The sequence below is a fragment of the Gaeumannomyces tritici genome, assembly GCF_000145635.1.
Source record: "Gaeumannomyces tritici R3-111a-1 unplaced genomic scaffold supercont2.1, whole genome shotgun sequence".
In the NCBI taxonomy this organism is placed as follows: Eukaryota; Fungi; Ascomycota; class Sordariomycetes; order Magnaporthales; family Magnaporthaceae; genus Gaeumannomyces; species Gaeumannomyces tritici.
In genome coordinates this window covers 5,955,519-5,982,096 of record NW_008804545.1, presented here as the reverse complement: position 1 = coordinate 5,982,096, position 26,578 = coordinate 5,955,519, and the positions used below count along the sequence as shown (strand labels likewise).

Genomic DNA, 26,578 nt, shown 5'->3' with positions numbered 1-26,578 from the left:
GGTCCCGCCTCAGCGCCCCGCCGCCGCCGCCGCCGCGCCCGGCCTCTGCGGCGTCGGCGCCGGCCGGCAAGCTCTCGTTCGACTTCTCGTCCCTGGGCGACGGGCCCACGCCGCGCGACCGCTCCGACCCCTTCTACGCCCACTCCCTGTCCGACTGGGAGCTGGAGCAGCGCCTGGACGAGCTGCGCGCCGGGCCGGCGTGGTTCAGGGCGAAGGAGGAGGGCGCCGGCTGCTGCTGCTGCGGCGGCGGCGGCGGTGGCACTGATGGTGGTGATGATTGTTACGACGAATACGGCGCTTATGGCTGCGGCATGGACAACCTTTACGGCGGCGAGGGGGAGCGCCTGCCGCCGCACGAAGAGTACGCTGCTGCCAGGCTGGGAGAGAAGATACCGGCCGGGTGCGGTCCAAGGCTGGGGAGTGATGGGTTCTTTGACGGCGATGCCGGATATCAGAGCTCCCTCGACTGAAGCATTCTCTGCGTTCTCTGGACTGCGATACTAAAGGCTTTGTTTTGTTTTTTTCCTCTTCTTTCTTCACACCCCTTCCTGTTTCACATCGGCTGTTTACCCACTGCGCTTTTCCTCTGACCTTCTTCAACAATCTACGCGAGTGTGTGAGACGGAAGCAAGTTTAGGTTCGCTGTTGTTTTTTATTCGTCCATGTTGGAATTGCTAGATATGTATATACACACACCGGACCGGCAAGAGACCTCACAGGGTGTCTACCATCCAGCGAGATGAGTAACGATGCATAGGTACCTAGGCAGCTCTTGATGAACGAAATCAGTGTCAGACAAAGTTCCCACCTAGGTCGGGTTGCTCCACAGACCTTTTTCACTTCCACTGGACTTCATTACCAGGAATGATGTCGGAAAAGAAGCAGGCCTCTTGCCGTACCGGATGCCGAGAATTATGCAGACAATAGGACCAGATGTTGCAGAAAGTATCGAGTGATATACGGGATATGAAAGGATACATGAATACTTGAAGCCAAAAAGGGACAACATAGGGAATGATAACTGGGAGAAACTAATGGGCAGGAATACTTCGGTAGAGGGGGGTAGTTGAAAGGAGAAGAGTAAGGGACGCTAAAGCAAGCGACCGCCGAGATGGGTTTGTGGGCTGTCCACTGACACCAAGACGTTCTGGCAGCCAGATAAAACATATGAGGCTATAATTGGTGGCCACAAAACAAATCCTGTTCCCCAACTCAGGGTGTGAACGCACAATGTGATAGCAAATTCGCTTCTGTATGTCTATCTACCTGCTCTCCAAGATCTTTACTACTCCTAAACGCCATGAGGAATCCGCACCACCTAGAAGCGCGCTGATTATGTCTTCTTGTCCTGTCGCTTAACCGCCCCCTTGTGACAAACAGGATACAGGTTGCCCTACCCTGTGCATTTCCATCCTTGTCTCCCCTCAAGTACGCCACGAGCGACATCAGGTAGTGGAACGATCAAATCACAAAAGGCTAACACAAACCCCAATCTAGTCGGACATAAAAGAAAGGGAGGAGAGGATACAAGATTAAGAGAGAGAGAGAGAGGGAGAGACACGTAGTGAAGGAGGGATATCAGTGGAACAAAAGCCAGATACTGCCTTGCAAGAACCTCGCAGTAAAAACGCTGAAACTCCAGGCCGCTTTTAACCCACATAATATCCCATTTAATTAACTCCAGGTCGTTTTCGGCAACATGTCTAGAAATCCAAGAGTTCAAATGGTCAAATAGATGATGTATCAAAAAAAAAAAAAAAAATAGGTAGCAGGCAGACCCGCAGTGTACCTGACTAGGCCTAGTCGTGGATGACAGCATCCTCTTAATGCTGCGCCCAACCAGCCTTCACGGCAGGATGAATCGGCGTCGCAAACACCGAGCTATTGGAGGAGTGCGGCGACGGCGGGCCCGCCGGACCATCGGCATCTTGAGTCGCCGGCACCTGTGTGGGTGGGATTTGCGAGGCCGGCGGCGCGCTGGCAGCCCCCTCCCTCCTCAACGGGGCCATAGCCCGCACAGCCTCGGTCCGCAGCGCCTCAAAGACACGCGAGCGGTGACGCTCGACCTCGACGTTGCGCACACGCCGCGCCGAGTCGCGGGCCGCGGCCAAGTGGAGTCGCTCGTCTTCTAGCATCCGAGGAAGCCTCCGCTCCGCCCTCGAACAGGCCTCATCGAGACGTGCGGCGTCTCCCTCCGAGACTAAGCAGGCCGCCGAAGCAGCCGATGCCGAGCGAGGTCGCATCGATCCACCCCATGCGCACTGGAACAGCAATTTGGCTTGCTGGTTCTCGTCGCCCCAGATGACAACGATATCACCATCCTGGAGCCGTACCCAATTCCTAGACGGGCCCATGGGAATTTTGGGTTCGTGCGACGGTATCGACTGCCCATTGACCCTGATGCCGTTGGTTGCTTTGGTAGAGATATAGAAGTGGTACGATTCAGCGTCCCGACTGTCCCACGGCCGGAACTGGCGGCAGGGGTCGTACCCCGACTTCCAGAGGAGCAGCTTGAAGGCGAACTTGGGCACCTTGACCTCGGTCCTCGGCGTGTAGACCTGCGTGTTGGTATCGGCCCGACCAAAAGACGTGAAGGCCTCCCTCACCAGCACAGTGATATTTTCGACAACCGAGTTTGGAGCTGACTGCAGGCTGGCAGCCAGCCTCCGGTCCGGGAGAGGAGTCGATACTGGCACAACAACCCCGGCGGTTCCACGAGGCTGCGAGCTGACCTCAGACGGTAGGCTGCTGTCACCTTCGCTCGTTACACGTCCGGTCGGCTGTTTCATGTAGATATTGGAGGCGCTCTCGTTTAACTTGTCCGTTGCGCCGGATGCAGGAGGGAAATGAGCCATAGCCAGGTCCCAGAGCGGTGAACGCCCAGGGCCGAATTCCTCGTCGCGCGCCGCCGCTGCCGCAAGGAACGCGTCGTGTTGCAACTGCGTCATCTCGGGGTAATGCAGATGCCACGTCTTGCGGTCGTTGGCCGCCCAGAAGGTTGTTTTAGACACAGGGTTGTCCATCTGCCTGCCCGACTCCATGCGCGATATGGGAGGTACCGAGGCAACGAGCGCATAGTCCTCGAGGCAGTCATCGCTGTCCAGGGTGTCGAATATGTGGCTCTCGGACCTGAGCCTCTTGAACGAAGCCTTCCCAAGCGCCGACCTGCCATCAAGCTCGTCACTGGTGTCTAGTGATGGCGGCTTTCGTTTGCTCGAGGTGAAGTCTGTGTTCGACCGCAGTAGCGATTTGCCCCTGAGATTGTCGAGTGGGGTCCTCAGGGCACCAGGGGCTTGGGATATTGACAGATTGAGGGGCGCCGTCTTGCCAAGGTTGGCCCGGTGAGCCGCTTCGTTCATGCCCAAAAGCGCCTGGCTTCCGAGTGCCACTTGACGAGGACCTGCCGAATCATTGGAGGAAAAGCTATCTTCCAACTCTCCTGATTCCCCTGGTGACGCCTGGACAGGAAGATTGAGACGATCCTCGGCAATAACCCCGGAGGAGCCAATGGCGGACACGTTGACTTCGCCAAAGAGCCGCGGGGGCTGCATGTGGCGGCCGAACGTGTTGTTCTCGGTTTCCCTCTGCGACCAGGTTCCGTCAGACTCGCCGGCGAGCGCCATATACTCGTCCTCTTCGTCGATCATGTCGTCTTGACTGGGCGGTATCCACCCTTCGTTGGGGTCCTCGAGGCTAAGTTGAGATGCCCTCTTGCCGAGTTCCTCGGAGGACTGATCTTGCGCTGCCGGCGATTCGTCTTCAGCGTGGAGCCAGATGTGGTCGAGAACCTCTTCAACGGTTGCTCTCTCTTCGGGCCATCGGTGGAGCATCCATCCCAGACAGTCGATACCTGCCTCTGACAAGCCTACCGCCATAAGAGGGTCCAGGTTGAGGTCCTCGGTCATGATGGTGTGTAAAAGCTCGGCATAGCTTGTTCCGCTCTGGACGGGGAATGGGGGCTTTCCGGTCAAGGCGTAGTGCAACACTCCTCCTAGAGACCAGAGGTCTACGGCGTGATCGTACCGCTGGGCTTTAGGATTAGGCCGCGGGTGTCGTCGAGGCCGGCGCTGGCCAAACTCATCGTAGTCGGCGAACTCTGAGTAAACCTCTGGGGCGCAGTATAGTAAGGTGCCACAGAAAGTCCTCAGGAAGGTCTGCTCGTTGTCAATCATCTTGGACAGACCGAAGTCGGTCAGCTTGACGTTGAGCGGGTCTCTGGCCTGGATGAGAATGTTGTCTGGCTTCACGTCGCGATGTGTGATGTTGTTCTGGTGAAGATAACCCAGAGCGCCAGCCAGTTGCTTCGTCACCTCGATTCCCAGAGTCTCGGGCAGGGGTCCGTACTTCTGCACATATCCGCTAAGATCCCCCAGTGGTATATACTCCATGACGATTATCAGGAGTCTGTTATCCCATTCAAAGTGGTCGACATAGCGGACAATGTTGGGCTAACACGGCTGTTAGCTTTCGGGGCAGGCACATGTCGTTGCCTCGGCAGCACAGGACGACTTACATGTGTGACACGCCTCATGATCTTCATCTCATTCTCCACCTTCTGGTCCAGCACACCATTCTTGATAAACCGGCGCTTGTCCAGCTCCTTGGCAGCGTAAGGCTTGCCATCGTACTTGGAGGTGACCTTGTAAACTGTAGCAAAGGCGCCTTTGCCAATCTGGCCGATACGATTGTACTGGTCGGACCCGTTCCACTCCCGCGAAAGCCGCTCTTCGGCAACCGCGATCTGCGTTGTCTCGTTGTTCGATGGGGAAATGCGCTGTTGGGGCTGGTTCGGTGCCTCGAAATTCCGAGGAAACAGGTTCGGCTATGAGGAGTGGCAGCACATCGGTCAGTGATCCAACAAGGGTGTCCATAGCATGGCGCCGGGCTCAGCTACACCTACAGGTCCGTTATTCCCTGGCACGATAGTCTGGGTGCGGTCATCGTCAAGAGCCTGAATACGCTGCCGGTATTGGTACAGGTTCTGGCGAAACGCCTCTTCGTGCCTCCCCTCCCGTTTGGGGACCTGAACGAGGAACGCAATGTCATTGGAGTGATCATGGAGCAGGATCTTGATCTCAGAGCCGTTGCTCAGGGTGCGCTTTGTCTCGTGTCGATCGGTCTTGGCCTTTGCCTTCCTGAGCAGGCACTCGTCGACGACGGTCCCATTCGTAGACGTATCCTCGAGCATGAGCACGCCATACTCGTTGATATATATTCGGAAATGTATGTTGCTCAGGCGCTTCAGAGGGTCGGTCGCGAAGCATATGTCGCATCGTGCCGCGTGTCGGCCGAATGTGAAGCCTTGCATGGGGTCCTTGGTGTCGACCGAGAGCTTCAGCACGATGGCATGCTGGGCGGACACGGGCGTGGCAAGGCTAAAGCGGGTTGGGTCGTCATTCAGGAAATATTTGACATTGGCACCGCCGTCTGTTGGCTGCGAGATGAGATGTGCGGAGTTGTCACGCTCGAGGGCTGCGACGGCGCGGCGGGCGTTTTCGGAGGTGGGATAGAGGATGCAGATGATATCGGCGATCTCGTCGTCTGAGAACCCCGAGTTCTGCTGTCCTAAACGCCTGGGATCGACAACATCCTGCGTGGCTGTTTGAACAGGCAGGAAACAGGCAGCAGCAGCCAGTCTCCACAGTCAGCGGCGAGGACCCCTCAACTGCCGGCGGGATTGAGGGCGGCGAGCGTGAACTTGCCTTGGGACTCGTCATCCATTGCCGGTCTATCTAGTAACACGATTGACGACTCGGTCGGCGACGCGACAGCTTCAGAACTGCGGGATTCGGATCGGGGGGGAGACTGTACGCGACCGCGCTCTCCGCCCAAGTCTGGACAAGTCGGGGCGGCGGTCGAGGGAACTATTTACATCCGCTACGCCTAGGCGCGACACAGCAGCAAGAGATGCAGGCGGAACAGGCACGCCGACGGTCCGAGAAACGGTGGTCCGCCTCTAGGAAAAGGAACAGAATCAAGCCGCCGTCGGCGTGTGGCTTTTGGACCGGCTTTTTTTCCACAAGGCTTCGGAGGCCGTCTGCTGCTAACCTGCGGCTCTGGCAGGCCATCCAATGATGTGGATTGACGGGGCAACGGCAAGTTCACCCGGCATGCACCAGGGCTGCTGGTTGGGCTGGGCTGATGATGGAGGAGGGGTCGAGGAATGGGAAGCTGGAGCCCGTGCGACGTGCGTGCAAGGGTGGATGCATGGATTGAGAGCAGAGACAATTGGACGGCCAAGTTGCACGATGATGGCGGAGAGCGCCCACTGAGCAATGATCTCGACAAGTGTTTTGTAGTCCAACCAGTAAGCCTACCCGAGGGCCATCTGCGATTTTTGGCCTGGGATCTGGCGATATGACAGCAACGGACGGGCAGTTGAGCTGATCACTGGACTGGGACAGGTGCGTGTGAGGTGTGAGGCGCTGTGTTTGTTTGCTTGGAATGGCGAATCCAGCAATCACAATGGATACCGAGGCGCGGGGTTGCCGAATCAGCGAGCAAGAACGCCTCCCCATCCATCAAATGCGCGACGCCCTCCACCGCTGAGAGAGAAAGGAACGAATAAAATAGAAAAATAAAAATAAGAAAATAAAAGCAAACAGCAAACAGCAACGGCAAATAGCAAACACCGAGCCAGCGTACTGAGAAATCCCTCTCAATTGCCCACAAAGCCCCACCGGGCGTCAACATGGATATGGTCGGTGTGCACAGCTGTCTGCCCTGCAGTGGTAAGGATACGTGAGGCGGAGAATGGCCGTGTGACGACATGCCCGTGTTCGTTCGAGGTGCTTTTAAACACAAGGGCATGGGATCAGTATGTGCACTCGCGCGCTTTTTCCCATTCGCACGGCGGCATACAATTTGCGGCGAAATCTTCTGGATTGTCTCGTCTGCTTTTTCCATGACCTTCTATGCCAGGTCCAGCTGATGCGAGCCAGAGGCTCTCAATTGTTCCCACCGTCTAGCTGCACGTGGGCCAAGTGGCGGTGCGGGGCGGTGCCGTGGCATGACCCCTGACTCTCAGCCGTCTCCCGAGAATTTGGGTCCAAACAGAAACGATAGGATAGGTGAGTGTGAGCTGAGGGACACCAGTAAACAGGGCTGCGTGTGGCTCCAGCGGTCAAAGAATGTGACCTAAACAAAAATCGCAGAGGGTGCCCTAGACTATCGGCATGCAACCGAGGGGAAGCAAGCAGCGATAGCCGCTGCCGTGTCACGTCCAAGATCTTGCTTCCAGTGCGTCGTTGCAATGATGAGATGTGGTGCGCTGCGCCGGACAACGCTCGTCCCGGAAGGCCAGAAGTGCCCCTGAACCATATGAGTCGACTTTAGCTTCACCCACCAGTGACTCTGTCGTCTCCGAATTCATTTTCCATCAAGTAGTGTTGATTCTGAAGGAGCCCTTTACAAAAGAGCAACAGGTGGGACTTGGCACCAGTTATGGGAATTTGTCATTTATTTCCGTGCCACCGCCTCGCGTTGATGGATCGCGCCCAGGCTACCCGACCTGTATCGATCTCTGTGCTATTCATGGCCGAGAGAACTTGGCCGTGACGGGGATAGCGTGGTGGTTGGGGCGATCGTCGTGGCGCGGGAGGCTGCCACCCCTGTGCCGTCATCAACCCCCAGCGGCTCAGTCGCCAAGACCCCGTCGCTGTGAAGCCGCGCGTCTCTTAGCAAAAGTCCACCTGTCAAGTTGTTAAGGGACAAGTCGGCAGGTGATTATCGATCTGCAGTGTTGGGTAACACGGTGGCTTGGGGGGGTGGGGTCACAGGAGAGCGCTGGCTTGGGCTGGCCGGAAACACCGGACCACCAAAATCAACACAAAACGACAGCCGCCGTCTTTCTCTGGCTCGGTATGGTCGGCGGCAAAGCACTGGACTGGCGGTCTCGACGGGTGGGCAAGCCGCCGAATACGGGCCCCAATGGAGCCAGGTGCGGAGCAAACTGGGGGTCCCGCGGCTTCCAACCCTATCTCTTCAGCCTCCGTTTTCCCTTCACCGTCCCATCGCTTAGACCGCCCTCTGGTCCCGGAAAACACATGATGGTGCAAAGTACCTGGGGCGGGAGGCGCTCTCGACACGGGGGTTTCACAATCTGACAGCGCGATCGACCCTGGCCCAATCACACGGGCATCTAAATCGAGAATCCCAGCTCCCCGACACAGAGCCGGGGACAGCCGCTGACAGCAACGAAGAGGCCGTAGCCAATCTATCGTGGGCTGGGCAGCCCGGAAACGGTGAATTAATTGACTCACCTCGGCTGCAGCCAGTCTATCGGCTTGTAAATCCTGTGCTGTGCTCTGCTGCATTCTGCACACTAAGCAATCCTAGATACCTCTGTGCCGCGGCACGTCGTGCCATTACTGTTTCTCTCCGGACGGCATCCCGCCTCCCAGGTGCGGCTGGATGCAACCGTAAAGCAGCACGGTTGGTAACCTGTCCCGACTGCAGGATACCAAGGTTCCGAGCAGACCAACAGGCGACGGAAAGAGATAAAGTCGAAGAAAGGTGAAACATCAAAAACGCTTGGTGACGAGAAACGTTAGCATGTTGCCCGCCGCAGTACGCGATTCATCCGCTGCCCAGTCCTTTTCAGTTTCCCTGCTAGTGAGGGGTCTACAGTCCAAAGCAGACTCTTGGTATGATGTCAGTTTCAAAAGCCACACATCATTTTTAGCTTCGAGTCTAGCCCAGTCCAAAGCAATTCGGCAAACTGGGGGCGCTCACAATCCCATGACGACGCAACTTCTGAAGTCACCATGCAGTAGCCCAGCCGTCTTAGGTCGCCTGTAGACGACTGTTCGTTTGTTTGTGGTATCAATACACAGTTCGTTGAGCGATAAACAGTTGGCAAGTTGGGTGCGGATGGGTGCAGACATTTTTGCCAAGCCAGCCACAGCACACGAGAACAGAGATAGACAGGAATGCACATCGTTGATTTGATCAGATGGCAGGGTCTGGCGACCTCGATAGCTCGAGGCGGCGCCGACAAGATGCTTGCCATCATCATTGATTTTCCACGGAATTAGCCCAGCAGCCCAGCCCGGCTCTCCTGGCAGCCCAAGGGCCTGGCACGCACATGGCTGGCTTGGCTGTCCTCTCTGTGGCCTGGGCTCTCGCGCGGCGAGCTTTGGGGTGCTTGGCCAGCGGCAGCGATGGACGACAAGACGACGGACACATACGCAAACGCGCACACGCACACACCGGCGGGACGGTCGGGCATTTGCCCATGGATCCGTAAGCAGGGAATCTCGCCGAGCCAGCAGCCGTCGCATCCCTGGGCAGCATTTCCTTTTCCTCGTATCGGTAGGCCAATCCGTGGCGCGGGGCGGCGACGCTGGCCGGACACGTCGGGTGTGGGCAAGGGAGCTCTGCCCACCGCCCGTCAACCCAGCCATCCGTTTCCACGCGTTCGCTCGCCTGGATGGGCTGGCTCGCTGGACCGACAGGATTTGATGGCACAGGATTCGATGGCAGCAGCCCACTCTGTGGTTCTCGACCGGACAAATATCGAGTGCGAGTGACATAATCGCCCTGCCATGTATCCATCCGCCCATCCGTATGATCCCGGTCGCAGTGCCATGCCAGAAAGTGTCAGAATCGGCTCTTCGCACTAAAAGTACAAAACACCGCCCGTCTGTCATGTCCCCCTCTCCGCGAGGGGTGGGTAGTGGGTGCACATTCCCGGCCTCCATCGTTGTGTCTCCTCATCCCTGCCGTGCCTGCCCCTGCTGCCTGCCCGTTCGGTGGCCCGCGCGCGGTATACGAAGCACGATTGCCCAAAAAAGTGCAGTTGCGGCCACGCCCCCTGCAGCCGCCCGCCCAGCTTTCCCAGCCAGCCAGCCGCCTGTCGTGCACACACCGTCCCAGTGTCGTCGCCAGGGCGGAGCTCGGCTCGACATCGTCTGCGGCTCCGAAAGGCAGAAACAAAGCCAGGGGAGAAAAAAAATCCCACGTTATATGCTGCCGGCATCCCCCTCCGCCGCTGGGCCTGTCCTGCATTGATTCCCCATCTCCGCCCGTGGACCCTTTTTCTCGCTCTGGCACTCTCTCGCACGTCATGCGCCCAGCGTCACAATCCGCCTAGAGGTACCTGCCCGCACAGGTTGCTGCTCGTCGTCCGATCCGAGCCTCCCGGGCTACCCTACCTAAACTTGCCCGCACGAGCTGCCGCAGCACCTGCGCATATGCACGAAACCTCTCTTGGACGCTGCTGGGGTCGCTAACCACCACTACCTATACCGCTACTGAACCTATAATCACCCGCCCTGCACTCGCACCAGCACAACCTGCACACCACCCTCGCTCGGGACGCAGGCTCAGCGCCCGCCGCCTCCCTTCGTGTCCTGGTTTGTCGTCGAGCGTGCATTACGCCGCATCCGACCAAGCACGTCCAGCACCAGCCGGAAGCAGGAAAAGGGCGGGACACGGGCGAGCTGAAAAAAGAGGGGGACCAAGCAAGGAAAGAGGGGGACAGGGACCGCCGGCCAGGGTCTCACGTGAGTGCCGGGCTAAACAAAGGACGGGCGCCAGGGGAGGGTGAGCGCTTCGAGCACAGGGCAAAAAGGATTGACCGGCTGGAGTGTGTCACGGAAAGACCACAGAGACAGGAGGCTTGCAGGTTGCATACCGATCGCAATACCGACGCAATGGCTCGAAATCGCGGTGGGTTCAACAGCCCCTTTCAATAATTTGCCCTCCCTCGCACCGAGAAAGCATGCCCTTGACGTCGCCTGGGTCCTGCGACCTGGTCTGGGCTTACCTACCTTGGTACCTACGCGCCCCTAGGTTGCTGCGCCGGCCTCGCTGCGCCAATCGTCATTCCCAGCGCCAGTGCTGCTGCGGTTTCCACCACTGCTTCGTCTTCAGCCCAGCTGGCCGCGTCGCCTGCTATTTCGCTACGCCTATTTGTTGTGCCCCTCCCCGCGGCCGCCGATCACCGCCGGCCTTTCCCTCTTTCCAACTTCCCTTGTCCGCCGCCCTAAGCATCTGCCGAAGTCCCCCTGCCAGACCCCCCTGCACCTGGCATGCCACAAAACCCCGAGAGCCCGTACTGACAGCATACATTTGCCAACCTCAAAAGTGCTCTCGTTTGTTTCCCAGTTTTCCGGGGCTCATCTGCGGGATTCTAGAACTCCGACTCCCAACTCCTCCCCGCCAAACAACGCTACCAAGCCCGAGTCTGGCATCCCGCCTCTGCAGACATCACTGGGCCACAACCACGGTCCTCCCGACTCGGCTGTCTTGTCACCAACCCCCAGCTCGCCTGCCCGCCCAGAGTTCACCGGTTTGCCGCTGTCTCTATCAGGATCCCCGACGGACGGCGTTGAGCCCAGGACAGGGAGACAACGCAGCAGTTCCAGGCCCCAATCTATGATCCAAACATACCACCCGCCCATCATGGATGTCACCGAGGAGACCATCCCCGAGCTTCAGCCCATCTTTACCCTTCTCAACAACCACTCGAACAAGCTTTACCAGGAGGGCTACTTTTTGAAGCTCGACGACCAAAACGCCCGTAAGTGTTAACGCCTGAAAATTGTAGCCTGCTGCTCCAAGTTGGTCCGCTATGGGCGGCTGGTCTCTAACCGTCTCGCTCTCCAGAGGGTCGACCGAATCCGGACCGAACTTGGACAGAATGCTTCGCCCAGCTTGTCGGGACGGTGCTCTCGCTATGGGACGCTGCGGAGCTGGACAGCGCGGGTGACAACGGAGAAGTTCTTCCCAAGTTTATCAATCTCACCGATGCATCCATCAAAATGGTGATTCGACCGAAAACCGCTGGTCCCGAGCACGTGCTGGGACGTCCTTTCTAACACGCTCTACAGATTGAGTCCCTACCCACGAGGTCGAATGACGAGCAGCCCCTCCAGAACATCCTCAGCATATCAACAGCCGGTCGAAATCGCTATCTCCTCCACTTCAACTCTCACCACTCGCTGATCCAGTGGACTGCCGGAATCCGCCTGGCGATATTCGAGCACTCGACGCTTCAGGAGGCTTACACCGGCGCTCTGATCGCCGGCAAGGGCAAGACGCTGAACGGAATCGGCGTCATCATGGAGCGCGCCAGAGTCAAGAGCGAGGACTGGGTGAGAGTCCGCTTCGGTGCTGGTGTACCATGGCGGAGGTGCTGGTGCGTCATATCACCACCGGACGAGAAGGAGTACCAAAAACAGCAGAAGGACCTCAAGAAGCGGTCGCCGTACGACCGATCACCCGTGCCAATCCTGAAGGGAGACATCAAGTTTTACGACACACGCAAGGATGGCAAGAAGCAGAAAAAGGGCAAGCCCATCGCCTCTATCTCTGATGCGTACGCTGCCTACGCAATCTACCCCCAGGCTAAGTCTCTCATCGACGCCTCGACGCTGCTCAAGGTCGAGGGTAACATCACGATCCACTCTGACCCGCCCTCTTCCACGGAGGGCTTCGTCTTTATCATGCCCGAGGTGCACCCGGCCGTCAGTGGCTTTGAGATGCTCCTGAGGTACATGTTCCCGACGTGGGACACGTTCGGGCTGTACGGTCGGCCGGGCAGGCTGGTGGCAAGCGTTCTCGACCAGAGGTCCCTCATGTTTGGCATGCCAAAGCACAAAAAGTATGGCTATCTGGAGATACTGGACGTCACAAGCCTGATATTGTCCGAAGGAAGCTCTGGCTGGTCCGAGAGGGAGTGGAGACGACGCCTGAGGGAGCTGACGGCGGCAAGAATGACCGCCATGGACGAAGACCCCAAGGGACATAGTCGAAGCTCCAGCCGGAGAAGCGCCCGGCTCAGCATTGGACCTGGCTCCACCGCCCGTGATGCGTCAAAACCCCGTGTGGGTTTTGCGGACGACGCGGGATCAGCCAGGTCTGGGCGGTCCATGTCTGTCTCGCGATCGGCGATGCGCAACGACTCGGCGCCGCCGCCTTCGGAGAGGATGCGGAGCTCACCACCTCGGGCTGGTTATCATGTCCGTAACTCGTCAGAACCCCGCATCGACGGCATGGCGCTACCCGTCCGTGGCCATGGAGGCTATGACGCCCCCAACTCGGGCTACTCTTCGGGACCCGCCTATGGCCATCCTCAACAGTCTCGGGGTTTCCAGAACGGGCTCGCCACCACGCCAGAGCGGGTCAGCTCAGAGGATGAACGCGCGAATCCGCCTCCGCGTGACTTTGGAAATATGGAGAGGATGCAAACCCCAGAGCCCGTCCAACCGCCGCCTGCCTTTGCCCACTCCCCCTCGTCACGCCCGGCTGGGAAGCCGTATCATTCTCCTGAGCTAAGGAGGGCCAACAGCCGCCTCTCCAGCACTACCCTCGCCCAGCTCGCCAAAGCTGGTGGGGTTCCACCGTCAGCTTACCGGGACGAACTCGGAAGAACGAGCAGCGACGAAAGCTCGGGGTCGCGACCCTACCATGGGGACCCAAGAAGCCAAGGGGTTAGGGACGCACACGCCGAAACCATGGGAATCACTGCTAATTCGAATGGGTCCCAAGTTCTAAACTCCCCGAACCACCAGGCCTCAGCCGGACAGCAAACCGGTGGCCAGCCGCTGCCCACGGGCGCGCCCGCTCCAGAGCGATATATGTCGCCCCTGAACCAGTCCATGATGGCTTCGGAACCAGTCCAGGAACGAGGAGACAACCCCCAACCGTCCATGATGCCACTCCCTCCGCAAGGGCCCCCTCCGGCAGGGCCACTTCCTTCCCTCACCTCATCTCCACCACACAGAAAGCCCCTCCCTCAGCAGCAGCAAGCAGCTGGCGTCTCCGGAGTTCCGGGATACGCCCTGCACCACGACCCTCTACGCCAGTTTGGGCCCCATAAAGCCACGCCACCTCAAAACACCCAGCCGAGCCGGCATCTTTCACAAATGAGTCAATCCAGTAGCCTTTATGACGACGCATCCTCAACCGCCAGCCCGGACTACGCCAGCACCAGATCGTCCGAAGCACGCGAATCCATTGATCGACCACGGGCCGGAGTCTTGAAGACAGTTGGTGCTGAGCAGCAGGTCCAAGTCAACAATGTCAATCATGATTTCAACATTCCCGAGATCAACTTTGGCCCTACCGTCAACTACGCTGCCGCGGGCTCCCCTCGGAATAAGACGCCTTCCCCTAACCACAACACCACACCAACCAGGGGAAACGGCCACAGTCGAAACGAGTCTGAAGATACACTTAGGCGACGCAGCATGGCCTGGCAACCTGGCGGCGTCACGGTGAGCCCGGGGGAGCGCTCCGGTGCCCTGACCCCGGAGCAGTTTGTTCAGCAGCGAGCCGCGGCGGCATCGACACCCATGTACTCTCACTCGCGCACCCCATCTGGAAACGCTCTAGCGGCATCGCGGGGCAACACACCTACTCCGCCTCTCATGAAGCGAAGGTCCAGCTTCGATATGCTAGCTGCCAGCAGGGTGGGCGGCCATTCGCGGTCAGGCTCTGCTGAGCTTCTCGGACAGCGCCCCACTTCGCAAGGGGCCCTCCAGGCTCTAGGCGGGGGTCCTGGTGACTACTCTTCTCACCTGTCTGCCCGAGAGCAGGAACACGTGTCCCGGGTCACTGGCTCACCCCTGATTGCCGTGGCCGGCGGCCGTGGACAGACAATACCCCCAAATGGTGGCCTTGTCGCTGCCATTGATGCCAGGGAACGCGAGAAACAGCAGATGAAGCAGGGTATCAGCTCGGTGCTTGCCCAGAACGCCATCAATCAACGCCAACAGCAGCAAGAGCGTGATTACCGTATTCAGCAGCAGCAACACCACCAGCTCATGCAACACCAGCCACAAGTGCAGCAGAACATGTACGCTGGAATGGGAGCTCCGATGGGGCAGCCCGGCCCTGAATCCCCTTCCATGTACTTCGCAGGGGGACAGGCCAATGGTGCGCCGTCCATGTACTCGGGATACGGCGGAATACGTGCTTCTCCGGGAGCAGCAGGACCTGGCGGCTCCCCTGGAGGAGGTAGGGGCCATATGGGTCCGGGCGCCGGGCCTGGCTATGGCTCTCCTCAGATGCAGAATCCAGGTCGTGGCAGCCCCATGAACCACCCAGGCGCGCAGGCATATGCGCAAGGTGGAGGCTTTTCACGCCCCTTCCCGATGCAAGGCCAGCAGCAATCAGCACCGAGGCAGTACGGCCAGCCTGGGCCACAGCAATTTTCGCCTGGTGGTGGATTCGTGCCTGGACCTCAAGGCCAGCAACCCCCAAACCGTCGTCCGGTGCCGCAGAACGCCATGGGCCGTGGGACTCCCCAGTACCAAGGGCAGGCCTTCTAGCGGAGGGCACCCTGGGCTCTTGGACAGCTTCTGCGGAGACGACCTGTCATTCCTGTGGCGGCCCAGTGAGTTAATAGGAGGAGATATACGACACAAACGACAAGTTGCATCGGCCTACAACGGAGTTTCGGTTTTCGATGATAATTGCTACGAGATGGGAAATTGCATCATCTTTCTTACACAACATTGAGCCATTGCATCGCCTCTGGCTGGGACAGGATGCACACACGCGCGTCCAAGACTATTTCACGGCTGCATGTTTTCAAGCGGTAAACTGATAACGACATACTACTAGACTGGGCTTGGCTTTCCTTTTGCTTTTGTACCGTGGCGTTATGGATTTAGGAGAACGGGGTTATAGTAATAGCTAAATCACTTCGCACCGCTGATCTAGATGTGTTCTTGATGAGACGGGGTATTTGGCTTGGTGGTCAAGTCGTTGCTGGATGAAGCAGTCCGACATGCCTCACAGCTTCAACCATGCCTGGATGCTGCTCGGCGCTGCCACTCTGCAGTCAAGGAATGAAATTCCAGACGAATGAGGTCACTCGCATCAGCGAAGGCGTTCGTCTAAACCTTAAATTACTCAGGCTTGATCGGAGCTTCCATTTCCTGCTGCCGGTTCTCTTTATCAAACACTGTGCTGGCAATGCTACCTCTAATTATCTGACTCCATCTTGAACTGTTGCGGTGCCCGACGTGGAATCGCATCACGGCACTGGCCATTAGCGTGCATCCCTGGAGAGTCAGGCGCCGCACTCAGCGGCCTTGGTCGCCGCCCCAACAAAATTGGCCCCGCGCAGGCGCCCAAAGACTTGGCCCAGCAGGCAGCACCGGCACCAGACTCCAGAAGTCCGACGCCAGACGCCAGACGCCAGACGCCAGACCTCGAACTAGCCCATCCGTGTTATTCGCGGCAGCACGCCATCCAAACCGATCGCATCCCCGATCGGACACTTTCGCCGACCCTGTCGTTGGAATGAGGAGGCTCCCTCGTCACCTCCCGCCCTCCTCCGCCTCGCCCCCCGTCCCGGTCCGACCAGCGGTCTTCCCCGCCGCAATCCGGACACGCCCATGCGCGCCGCCGTCCACGGCAGCGGTCGCGACAACATGGCCGCAGAACCATTTTAGATCTGGGCAGTGCGCCAGAGGCACTCGCTCCTTGTTTTGTTCCTCGCCCAGCAGGGAGGCGCAGCAACAGCAGTGGCAAGAGGAGGCGACGACATCTAGCGACAGTAGCGGCAGCGGCAGCGGCAGAGCCAGCACCGAGACCAGCCCCGAATGCTCGGCAGCATCCGCGGGCCTACCCTTCAAGTTCGAGACGGGCGTGGCGCTCTTCGCCAAGCGGGCGCCCCGGCCGTTCCCTCCCCCTTTCCTCTCCCCGCCGTCGGGATCCTTCAGCGACCCGCTGAGCACGCACCACAGCAGCCGGGACCGGCGGCGGCGGAAGGGGGGCGCGGGCGGGGCCAGCTACGTCAACGGCGAGCTGATCCGGGGCTGGACCAACGGGGACGACGCCGTCTACGCGGGCGAGACCTTCATCTGCGCAAACGACGGCGTCGGCGCCTGGTCCGCCCGGCCCCGCGGCCACTCGGGCCTCTGGGCCAGGCTGGTGCTACACTTTTGGGCCGGCGCGGTCTGCGAGGACGTCGCGAGGTGGAGGGGCGGCGGCGGCGGCAGTGCGCCGGACCCGGCGGCGGCGCTACAGCGCGCGTTCGAGCGCACGCTCGAGGCGACTAGCCCGCCCAACGATTGGCAGGGCACCACCACAGCGACGGGGGCGCAGATATTCTACAGGCAAGGTCAGGCGCAGCAGCAACAACAACAACAGCAGCAGCAGCAGCACGAAGGTGGAACCAAGGACGCCGGCGCGTCCACGCCGTTGCTCTACGTGACGAACCTGGGTGACTCCCAGGTCATGGTGGTGCGGCCCAGCACGGGCGAGCTAGTGTTCAAGACCAAGGAGCAGTGGCACTGGTTCGACTGCCCGCGGCAGCTGGGCACCAACAGCCCGGACACGCCGGCCGAGAACGCGGTCGTGGACGTGGTCGAGATCCGCGAGGGCGACGTCGTGCTGGCCATGTCGGACGGCGTCATCGACAATCTGTGGCCGCACGAGATCGTCGACAAGGTGTGCGAGTCGGTAAAGAGGTGGGAGTGCGACGGCGCGGATGCGGGCGCGTCCTCCCCCCTGGGCGGCGGCGGCAGCCCCGCGCTCTACCGCCGCTTCCCCGGCCATGAGGGCGAGGATCTGGAGGAGGAGCTGCTCGACGGCGGCGGCGACCGGACCGGCGGCGCCAACGGGGGCATGCAGCTTGTCGCCGACGAGCTCATGGAGGCCGCCAGGGCAATCGCTGTAGATCCCTTTGCCGAGAGCCCGTACATGGAGCATGCGATCGAGGAGGGTTTGCCAACTGAGGGAGGTACGTAAATGGTGCTTTTTTTTTTGTGTCCATGACCACCCGTGATCACCACCCGATTCGGGATATTCTTGTTTACAATGCTGACGTTCTTTCTTCTCCACAGGCAAGCTTGATGATATCAGCGTTGTCGCGGCTCTGTGCCGCCGTGTCTGAACTTATTTCCGACGAAGTTAGACCACGGCCTTGAACGCTGTCATTTATTTTACTGGCGAAACAAGCATTTCCACGGCGTTTGCGGTTTGTTACGATGTTCATGCTCTTATCATGCATATTTCTCAGGGGTACATCGGATACTGGAGGCACACAGAGAGGTTTGAGGGATTCCAAAGAATATGGGACTAATGAGGTCGGATGGAGCCCTGCAATACTGAGCAAGTAGTTAGACGTTTGTCACATTTTCATAGTCAAGATTACAGTAGTTCAATCCTGCGCTGATTTTATACATTTAATGTTCTTTTCTGTTTTCAAGTCTCGACTTTGTTGGTTGCCAAGTTTCCCCTGCGCCATGACCGCCCGCAGGACGCGGGCACGCGGGGGGTCCGTCATTTGGTGGGACTCCCGCCATTGCCTTTGTTATCAGCAACGCCGATAAGAACTTTTTTTTTCCTAGGCCGAAATACTGCGACCTCCGCTTCCAACCGCGACAGAAGACCGCGCGACACAGCTTTTGCCCGACTGGCAATTCCACCCTTGCCAGGAAGTTCCGGGTACCACAGACACAATGAAGGCAAAAAGGTACCATACGAGCAATCATATGCGCCCGTCCGCCCCAAGGATGACCTCCGACGCTGACTCCAACACACAGGTCAAAGCAATATCGCAAGCTCATGAAGCAGTTCTGCCGAGTATGGAACTTCGTAAGGCTTCCCCGATCATGCTCCCACCCGAACTCGTCCGCTACTCCGCTGCAATTCGTTCTCATCTGACGGCCCATGCGATTTCCCCACGAACAGCGTGAACCATACCAGGTGCTGGTAGACGCCGACATTGTCAAGGATGCGAACCGCTTCAAGATGGACCTCATACCCGCCCTCGAGCGGACCCTACACGGCAAGATCAAGCCCAGTAAGTCTCTCTCTCTCTCCCGTCCGCCAGTGCTGGGAGCTTACAGCTAACGTCTTCCCCCCGCTGCTAGTGATTACACAATGCTCAATGTCAGTTCAAACCTCCTAAACACCGTCAGCGACAACTTCGCGCTCGGCCAGGCACCGGAAAAGCTCGCAGGGAGCCGGCGCAGCTCGGGTGATACTCTGCGACATGCATGCTAACCAGCCGGCGACACCTACGGTACAGGCGCCACCTCTACGCGCTACAGGGAGTCCAGCCGGGGATGAAGGCGCTCATCGACTCGGTCAAGGAGAACTTTGAGCGGCGGCGGTGCGGCCACCACCCGGACGAGACGGACGCACTCTCGACGCTCGAGTGCCTCTCGTCTTTCGTCGTCGACTCGGGCAAGGGCTCGCGCAACCGCTACGTCGTGGCCAGCCAGGACGCCGAGGTGCGCCGGCACATGCGTGGCGTCAAGGGCGTGCCGCTCATCTACATCTCGCGCAGCGTCATGATCATGGAGCCCATGGCCTCGGGCAGCGCCAATGTCGTGTCCAAGGAGGAGCGCGCAAAGCTCAGGTCCGGGATCAAGTCGCTGGCCTCGGCCGGGTCCAAGAGGAAGAGGGGGGACGACGACGGCAGCGACGGCTCGGGGGGCAGTGAGGATGATGACGACGACGACGACGACGATGACGATGATAACGACGACAGCGACGAAGACGGCGACGACGATCAAAGGGCGGCTGCTGTTGAGCGACGGAAAGCACCGTCATCACGTCCCCTAGTTGTCGAGGCCCCCGATCGCAAAAAGCGCAAAAAGGCATACGGACCCAAAGGCCCAAACCCGCTAGCGGCTAAAAAGAAAAAGTCTAAGCCGACCGCGACGGGGGATTCAGGGGCGAAAAATGCCGCGAGGGGCGACAGGGATGGGGCTACCACAGACGCCGCAGCTCCTCCAGACCAGCAGGGCAAGAAAAAGCGGAAGAGGAGAAGCAAGAAACCGGCGGGCTCTGGCGACGCTGGGGCCGAGACCACTGACGCTCCGGTCTAAGTTGAGGCCTAGGCTATTGTTGTTTGTTTGCTTGCTTACCGGGCTTTGGCAAGTTTGTTGACCGGGCCTGTTTTCTGTTTTATCTCGTCGCGGCTAGCGATAGACCCCAGCCTTTTGCCGGTTTCGCTTTTCCTTCAGCCCGGGCGCGTGGTACCGGGACCCGCACACCTCAGCCGCATTCGACACGGAGGGGGTGGATCAGTGTGTGGGGATGAGCAGCACTCCGGGGCCGGCATAATCAGCCCTGGCTCCCCGGTTGTCTCTACCCAGGTACTCGATAAGCCGCCCGCTGCAGGGGCTGGGGGCGGTCCCGGACTTGTGTTTACACGGGGTTTTGCACATGATTGGGCAATGGGGAAAGCTTCATGGAGGAGGGAGCAAAGGGCGAGTCTTGAATATTGAGCCGGTATCTCTCTCTCCCAAGGCGTCGGCTGCGCCGGGTTCGAAACCCTGCGGAAACCAAGCCGAGGACGGTTTGGCGGCAACCACCCGGGAGAGAGAAATGGAGGAGATGGTATGAATCACAATCCCAGGAGTTCGGTCCTCTCTCGCGTTCGGGCCGCTTTTAGAAAGTGAAACGAACAAACGGTGCAAATTTACGTCGGGGGTGGTATCGGGCAACGGGCGTGTGGGGAAACCAACCCATCTACTAAGTTTGCCAACGCAACAAACTTACTTCACTCACGCGTCTCTCCTCATAACTTTATGCATGCAAGGTTTTGGCCACGACTCCTGATGAGCTATCGTGCTATGGGGCTCGTCACAAAGTGAAGAAAAAGAAACAGGGAAAAGTGACGGCTGCCTAACATAACAAGCAAGCCGACGTCAAGCCCATCTAGTTTCACGTTTGATGATTTGATTGACTCGGCAGCTCCAAGAGACAGGCAGGACAGGGTGACATACCACACACAACCCCCTCAAGGCCGGGAAGAAGGACGACTCAGGAAGACGTGCAACGCCAAGCTTACACAAACCGGTACCAAGCCGCCAGACCGCAGGCGTCGGGGGAGGCGGGTTAGGTCGAGGGTGAAGGGCACACAGGCTGAATGCATTCCATGCCAACCTGTTAACCCGAATCAGCCCGTCGGTTACAAAGGTGAAAATGGGGGCCGCCGGCGCCCTTGCAGCAACAAACATTCACACGCAACAACAACAACAACAACAACAACAACAACAACAACAACAACGACACACTATAGGTACAGGCCACTTCAGGCAACAGACGCATCTCGATTTAGAGTTTGCAGGGCGTTGGGCCTTTTCGGGTTAGCCTTGGAGGGAGGGTTCGGTTCGTTGGGGGGAGCGCGTTTGATCGACGAGAGCCCGGCGGCGGGTTGCTGGCAATGTCGATCTGGGAACCATGCCGGTTCTAGAAAGGGCTCACAGGCTTCACGGACGGTAAGCGGAAACGGGGAAGTTATCCCTCAAGCGAGAGCAGAGGGTGACTTTCCATCCCCCTCCTCCTTCCCCGAGGACGCCGCCGGGCCCTGGCGATCTTGGTCGTTCCAGGTATAAAAAGGAAATATGGGGGAGGGGACGAGCCACACACCCCATGGCATGGAAGCGTTCCATTACCACCCACATACCCCCCAGGAAGCCCCGTCGAGGTGTTTTCTGCTCGCCAAGACGTTTGCACTTAATTGATCGTTCGAGACAGACGGGGCGCAGAGCACAGAGCACAGAACACACACACACACACCACAACACGCTCAGGAATCAACCCGCGAATTCATTCTTCTGGCTGCATGGAGCGGCAACAACAAACAGGATAAAAAAGACGCGGGTCGTATGAGGACGGGGCCTCCGCGAAACCGCAACTTGACACCGCCGATCGTGCCGTGACATATGCAAGTGAGCAATCAGACCAGACTCGTCTGCGAAACTGCAAGATGCCGTCAGCGTTTTCCCTTGTGCATGTGCATAACCCTCCGGTTCAATTACCCCCTCACCACAAACCAGATTGTTCCCGTTCCGACACTTGACGGATGAAAAGCAAGAAGCAAAGCATCGGATCGTCAATGTGACGAGAAAAAAAAGGAAATTTGTTTTGCGTGTGCATAAGTAAGTATAGAGATCCTGTAAAGGGCGATATCTGCATATCATAATGGCGCCGCGCAGGGCGTGAAGAAGCTAAAGGTGTGTAAAGGATAGTCGTGAATTAGAAGAAAAGAAAAGCAAATGCTGCCGGTTCCGAGGCATGGGGATATCAAAAACTGTAGAAAGAGAAGAAGAGTCAACGTGAGAAAGAAGAAGAATGAAGGGGGGAAAAACCGCCACCCTCTGTAAAACACTCAAATGAGCCCGTCCGTCGCGCCCATGAAAGTAAACGCCGCCCTTCCCACGATGACAAGCTGCGACGAGGAAATGTGTCTCGTGACCAGCCAACAAAAAGGAAAAGCCCTAGCCTGATTGTTTTTTTTTTAGCAAATCCCAAGGAAACCATACGTGCAAAGAGCATCATGTTTATATCGAGGTCGACTGCCGATACGTTTCAGATACCCGCTCAGGTTCAATCTGAGTTAGATCCATAGTGGCCTGGTCGCCTTATCCTCGGCGAAGAAGTCGCTGTAGAGACCTTGGACGTCGTCCACGTAGGAATCGGGGTTGAACTTCTTGTAGCCCTTGTTGAGAAGCTCCGTCTCTTCTTGGCGCAGGACCTGGCTCGACACGGCTTTACCGCCAAACTCCTCGGCAAGCTCCGTCACCCTGGCCAGCTCGTTCCCGAAGGGATGGCCAGGCGACGCGGCCGACGGCTCCTTCCTCTGCGCCCGCGGCGGCGATGGCGGCGCTGGGAGGGGCGTCTGCGTGATGGGAGGGAGTGGTGCCTTGGAGTTGCTGAAGCTGGCCGATTGCGAGGTCGTGGTCGTGTTGGTCGAGGTGGACGAGGACCTGGAGAAGGAGAAGCTACCCTTGGAGGAGACGGTCCGGCCTGACTGCTCCGACAGGCGCGAGGACGACTTGTGACGAGTCAAGATGTCAAAGTTCTTCTTGGTGTGCGATGGGGCTCTGGTGGGGATGACAGGCGCCTGGGCCGGGGCAGGCGCGTTCGCGGCCTGGCCAGGAGGGGCAAAGTAGCACGAGAGATGGTTAGGCTCGGGCGATGAAGGCCTCTTGGCGATGTTGATGAAGGGCGAGTCTGGGCTGGTGGGAGGTGTACTCCCAGGCGATTCGAGGCTGGGTGCGCTGTCCGAGTCTGACTCCGTCTTGGACGAATTTGTCGAAGCAGCCGAGTTGATCTTGGGGCGGATGTCGGGGGCGTTGTACGAGAGCATGTTTGTCGTCGAGATCAGCTGCACAGGGGCAGAGATCTTGTTCCTGATGGAGCCAAGGGAGGGAGAGCTCTTGTGTGTATTGCCCCTCGAGACGACACCCTCAGCCGCATCGCGCAGCTCTAGGCTCTGCTTCACCCGACGGCTTGTGAAGGCACGAGTGATAGACATGGTGACTGTTGTGATGTGGATAGTGGGAGAAGACCAGCTGCAAAACAGCTAGCTGTAGGGGAATGGTGGTTTTGATGGTGGACAGATATTGTCTGGGAATGGAAGCTGCTGGAGCTGGTGTGATTGTTGATGATGGAGGAGCCTTTCTATTTGTTTGCTTCTCCTATTGAAACAAAGGCAGCAAGAGGAGTGTGGGAAGAAAAGATTAAACGCAGCGAGTGCAGGATGCAGGACATATGCAAGGTGCAGGCTCCCGATTTGTGTACGTCTGATTGCGCGATTCGGTGCGACAGTGAGGCGACGACCGCACAGTTACTTTGTTTCTGTGCGTGATTTCAAAGGGCGCTTGCGTTGCGATCGGGAAGGCCGATCCGTGGCTTTGTGTACGCAGCCAAAACACGGGACTCGAGATGTATTGCCGCGTCTGAAACCGAAATCCAGAAGCCACCAAGATGGCGGGGGGGTTTGGCAAAGAAGAGGATGCGCACAAGGGGCGACAGGCTTTGGTCCAAATGCTCGAAGACGACAAGATGCAGTGACGGTGTCCTCGAAAGGTCCTCGAAAGAGTGAGGTGGCAATCCAAGAGGGCGGCCAGATGGGGAGGTTAAAGGCGTCACCAGCGACGGGATGAAAAAGAAGGGTCCCTTGATTCGGTAGAGGCGAAGCTTGCTGATGAACAGTGCCACACGTGGGGTCCTATCCTTTGTGCTGCAGGGACAGCCGGGTTTTCTGCTTCACAGGGTTCCCTCGTTGGTCTGCTCTCGACAGGCAACTGACGCTTCCGGGAGAGGCCAAGCCAAGCCCAGATGTTCGAGCTGCTGTCGTCGAGGGTCCAGTCGTAAGAAACTGAATAGTGATCGAGACAGGGAACCGCGTGCGAGTCGAGATCAAACCTGACAGTCGGGCGAGGGGAATCAAAGCGGCCGGGTTTGCGTTGCGAAAAGGTTTCGTTTTCGGGCGAATAACAACAAACAACAAACAAGATGGTTGTATAAGTGGCTTGGTCCAGCGCTAGGAAGCGTTGACGAAGAGAAGTTTGCTGCAGACGAAGGAGAAAAAACGGAAAGGAAAGGACTCAGCAAAGGAGCTGTAAAGAAGTGAATCTTGCAATCCAAAGGAGAGGTTGCCAAGCCGAGCAGGAATCGGTCGACGCTGGTGATGGACGGGAAATATAGGAAAACGGAAGGCGCGGGAAATATCAAAGGAGGCAATGTGCTGGAGGGGAGGGCCACGGAAGGTCCTTGCGGGGCGGCACAATACCTAGAACGGAAGGCCAGGGTGCGCGGTCCTGGAGGGTAACAACTGCCGTGCGCGGCCCACCCGCAGTGGCGCGTCCTCTGTACCTTCATTGCCACTAGCGCCATTGCGGACGCCCTGATCAAGGACAAGAGATGGGCCTCCCGGCAAAAACTCTTCACCCCGACTGGGGTTGCAGTCGAGCTGAGGTGTGGCTCGAGTGTGGATTCCGGGCGACCTTCTTCGATGCTGGATTGGTTTCCTAAACACGCGCGCGAACTGGCCAGCCCAACGGCAATTGGCAATCCAGGCCCAATCCTTTTTCCCATTTTTGTTCTTGGGTGTCTCTCTCCCTTTCTTCTGGGCTCGCCCTTTGGCTCTCGGCATCCTGTTCCCTTTTCGCCGACATCCCGCCCCTGCCTCCTGCCCTCCTTTTTTGCCGCGTGCCGTCGCCAGGAGTCAAATGACAGTGGCATGCGGTCACTGCACATGACTGCGACTGCGACTGCTGGCCACCAAAGGTCCACCACGGCAGGGAACAAATTATGGGTTCTAGCCACTCTGAAGACCAGGCTTCCCTTAGAGGCACGCGTGAGGCAGCCACGCGCGTGGAGAATGATCATTTATCTGCAGGGCCAGCTCCAGTAAGGCAGGGACCGCACTGGCCGCCGCCTGAATCGTTGGGGCGGATCCACGCGCGAGCTGATGAGGGGCGCCGATGAGGGGCGCTGATGAGGGGCTAACGCAAGGTACAAGTCCTTGCAAGCCACTCAAGCGCAGGCAAGAAGCCGCCGCTGTTCCAATGCGTGCATGTATGCATGCAAGTGCCCGCAAGCGGCCGCGTGGTCCAACCTGGCCGTGGCAACTTGATGGACCCAAAAAGAGGACATGACACCACCTGGGCAGCATGATCACGCAAAGTCAATCAGAAGCCGCATGCGCCGAACGGCTGGCAGACAAAGGCACCACGGGCACATACTGCATACTGCCGCAAGAACTCGACGAAAGTCCCATCTCTTTTCTGTGGGGTTATTAGCAGATCTTTTCCCAATACAGATAAGGTGGTGGATCTGTGACAGTGCAGCCCTGTGAAGCTCAAACGCACTGATTTTCAGTGCGCACTGTTTCCTCCCGTTCGACTCTACAATCAAATCCAGTGTTGAAACCATAAATTGCACGGCCAAATAACCGGAAAAGGTATGGCCTAACACACGCCCAGACATCGGGACCCCAGCTAAACCCACAGAAAAGAGGTGGGACTTTCGTCGAGAATAACGAGTTCTTGCGGTACCTACTACCAGGCAGAGACAGGGAGACAGTAGGGGGGCGGCTGTAGCCTGTCTCACACCTCCCCTGACACACCACCAAAGATCGCCGGGACGTGGCTCCTTCCCGCCCTTCAGCTCCCATCATCGGTCATCGACCACAACTACATGTTTCTGTTTTGGGACTACGTAGCGTCCCCCTGGATCGTGCGCGGTATTTGCTGACCCCCGCGTGTTTGAAACGCAGGAACTGGTGATGGACACCCCCATTGGGCGACTGTCCCCTGACGGCTTTTGGGGTGACAGGGTTGGATAGGCTCGTTTCAAGTCAGCCCGCTATCAGTCAGCTTTCTTAGCCCGCCCTTCGCGGTGCTGAGAAGCCCGGCTGGGCGAATCAGGGCGCGCGCATGCCCCCGGCCACACCGAGCACTGGCAGAGAGGCGCAGAGCCGCTGGGCTTCGCTCGCCCATGCCCGTTGCGCGCCTTCAGATCGGCGCCCCTTCTTCTACCTACGCGATTGGGGCGCGGGGAAAAAAAGGGGGCGCGCGAAGATTCCCCAAATCGACGTGCAGCAGACACATATCACCCGCCGGTGGGATGATCTGACGATCTGCGTGTCTATTCACTCACGGCTGGCTGCGTCTACGTACCCGCGGCGTGCATGAAGATGCGCGAATGAAATAAACAGCCGTGGGATGGGACGACGGGAGTCTGGGCGAAGTCTCCCGCCCGCCGCGCACTGGCCAGCCGCCCCCAAACTCCAATTGCAACGAAGAAAAAAAACGCTATGATTCAATTGTACGTACGGAGGGCCGTGGTGGCCTTTGCTTTCTCTTTT

At 58.3% G+C, this 26,578-nt stretch overlaps 6 protein-coding genes across 6 annotated transcripts in view; 4 read left to right on the top strand and 2 right to left on the bottom strand.

The window, feature by feature from the left end:
- The window catches only part of GGTG_01899 (hypothetical protein), a 4,665-nt gene extending 4,079 nt beyond the window's left edge, over positions 1 to 586 (top strand). The window contains exon 4 of the mRNA XM_009219670.1: positions 72 to 586. Within this exon, the coding sequence (XP_009217934.1) occupies positions 72 to 470 (399 nt within the window). The 3' untranslated portion in view covers positions 471 to 586. The remainder of the gene's footprint in view (positions 1 to 71) is intronic.
- A 535-nt stretch (positions 587 to 1,121) lies between these two features.
- GGTG_01898 (serine/threonine protein kinase) lies at positions 1,122 to 7,467 on the bottom strand. The gene is made up of 5 exons (XM_009219669.1): positions 6,862 to 7,467; positions 5,703 to 6,791; positions 4,901 to 5,598; positions 4,514 to 4,822; positions 1,122 to 4,448 (listed from the first exon to the last, which is right to left on the bottom strand). The coding sequence occupies exons 2-5, from the start codon at positions 5,719 to 5,721 to the stop codon at positions 1,824 to 1,826; spliced, it is 3,651 nt and encodes a 1,216-aa protein (XP_009217933.1). The 5' UTR covers positions 5,722 to 6,791; positions 6,862 to 7,467; the 3' UTR covers positions 1,122 to 1,823.
- Positions 7,468 to 9,600: 2,133 nt separating this feature from the next.
- On the top strand, positions 9,601 to 15,667 carry GGTG_01897 (PH domain-containing protein). The gene is made up of 4 exons (XM_009219668.1): positions 9,601 to 10,671; positions 11,090 to 11,524; positions 11,611 to 11,768; positions 11,835 to 15,667. The coding sequence occupies exons 1-4, from the start codon at positions 10,656 to 10,658 to the stop codon at positions 15,276 to 15,278; spliced, it is 4,053 nt and encodes a 1,350-aa protein (XP_009217932.1). The 5' UTR covers positions 9,601 to 10,655; the 3' UTR covers positions 15,279 to 15,667.
- On the top strand, positions 15,556 to 18,145 carry GGTG_01896 (hypothetical protein). Its single transcript, XM_009219667.1, has 2 exons — positions 15,556 to 17,701; positions 17,805 to 18,145. The coding sequence occupies exons 1-2, from the start codon at positions 16,258 to 16,260 to the stop codon at positions 17,852 to 17,854; spliced, it is 1,494 nt and encodes a 497-aa protein (XP_009217931.1). The 5' UTR covers positions 15,556 to 16,257; the 3' UTR covers positions 17,855 to 18,145.
- Positions 18,146 to 18,257: 112 nt separating this feature from the next.
- GGTG_01895 (hypothetical protein) lies at positions 18,258 to 20,530 on the top strand. The gene is made up of 5 exons (XM_009219666.1): positions 18,258 to 18,436; positions 18,507 to 18,558; positions 18,655 to 18,766; positions 18,837 to 18,855; positions 18,995 to 20,530. The coding sequence occupies exons 1-5, from the start codon at positions 18,423 to 18,425 to the stop codon at positions 19,797 to 19,799; spliced, it is 1,002 nt and encodes a 333-aa protein (XP_009217930.1). The 5' UTR covers positions 18,258 to 18,422; the 3' UTR covers positions 19,800 to 20,530.
- A 919-nt stretch (positions 20,531 to 21,449) lies between these two features.
- GGTG_01894 (hypothetical protein) lies at positions 21,450 to 24,395 on the bottom strand. Its single transcript, XM_009219665.1, has one exon. It carries the CDS (start codon positions 23,237 to 23,239, stop codon positions 22,319 to 22,321), a length of 921 nt encoding a protein of 306 aa, XP_009217929.1. The 5' UTR covers positions 23,240 to 24,395; the 3' UTR covers positions 21,450 to 22,318.
- Between the last annotated feature and the right edge of the window lie 2,183 nt (positions 24,396 to 26,578).

Coding starts and splice junctions, on each gene's coding strand:
- GGTG_01898 (XM_009219669.1), bottom strand. Junction 4,823..4,900: donor TGCCAGGGAATAACGGACCT/GTAGGTGTAGCT, acceptor CACTCCTCATAG/CCGAACCTGTTTCCTCGGAA. Junction 4,449..4,513: donor TCATGAGGCGTGTCACACAT/GTAAGTCGTCCT, acceptor CAGCCGTGTTAG/CCCAACATTGTCCGCTATGT.
- GGTG_01897 (XM_009219668.1), top strand. Junction 11,525..11,610: donor GCTCGACGACCAAAACGCCC/GTAAGTGTTAAC, acceptor CTCGCTCTCCAG/AGGGTCGACCGAATCCGGAC. Junction 11,769..11,834: donor CCGATGCATCCATCAAAATG/GTGATTCGACCG, acceptor CACGCTCTACAG/ATTGAGTCCCTACCCACGAG.
- GGTG_01896 (XM_009219667.1), top strand. CDS start 16,258: ATGAGGAGGCTCCCTCGTCACCTCCCGCCCTCCTCCGCCTCGCCCCCC. Junction 17,702..17,804: donor GGGTTTGCCAACTGAGGGAG/GTACGTAAATGG, acceptor TCTTCTCCACAG/GCAAGCTTGATGATATCAGC.
- GGTG_01895 (XM_009219666.1), top strand. Junction 18,559..18,654: donor TCTGCCGAGTATGGAACTTC/GTAAGGCTTCCC, acceptor CCCCACGAACAG/CGTGAACCATACCAGGTGCT.
- GGTG_01894 (XM_009219665.1), bottom strand. CDS start 23,239: ATGTCTATCACTCGTGCCTTCACAAGCCGTCGGGTGAAGCAGAGCCTA.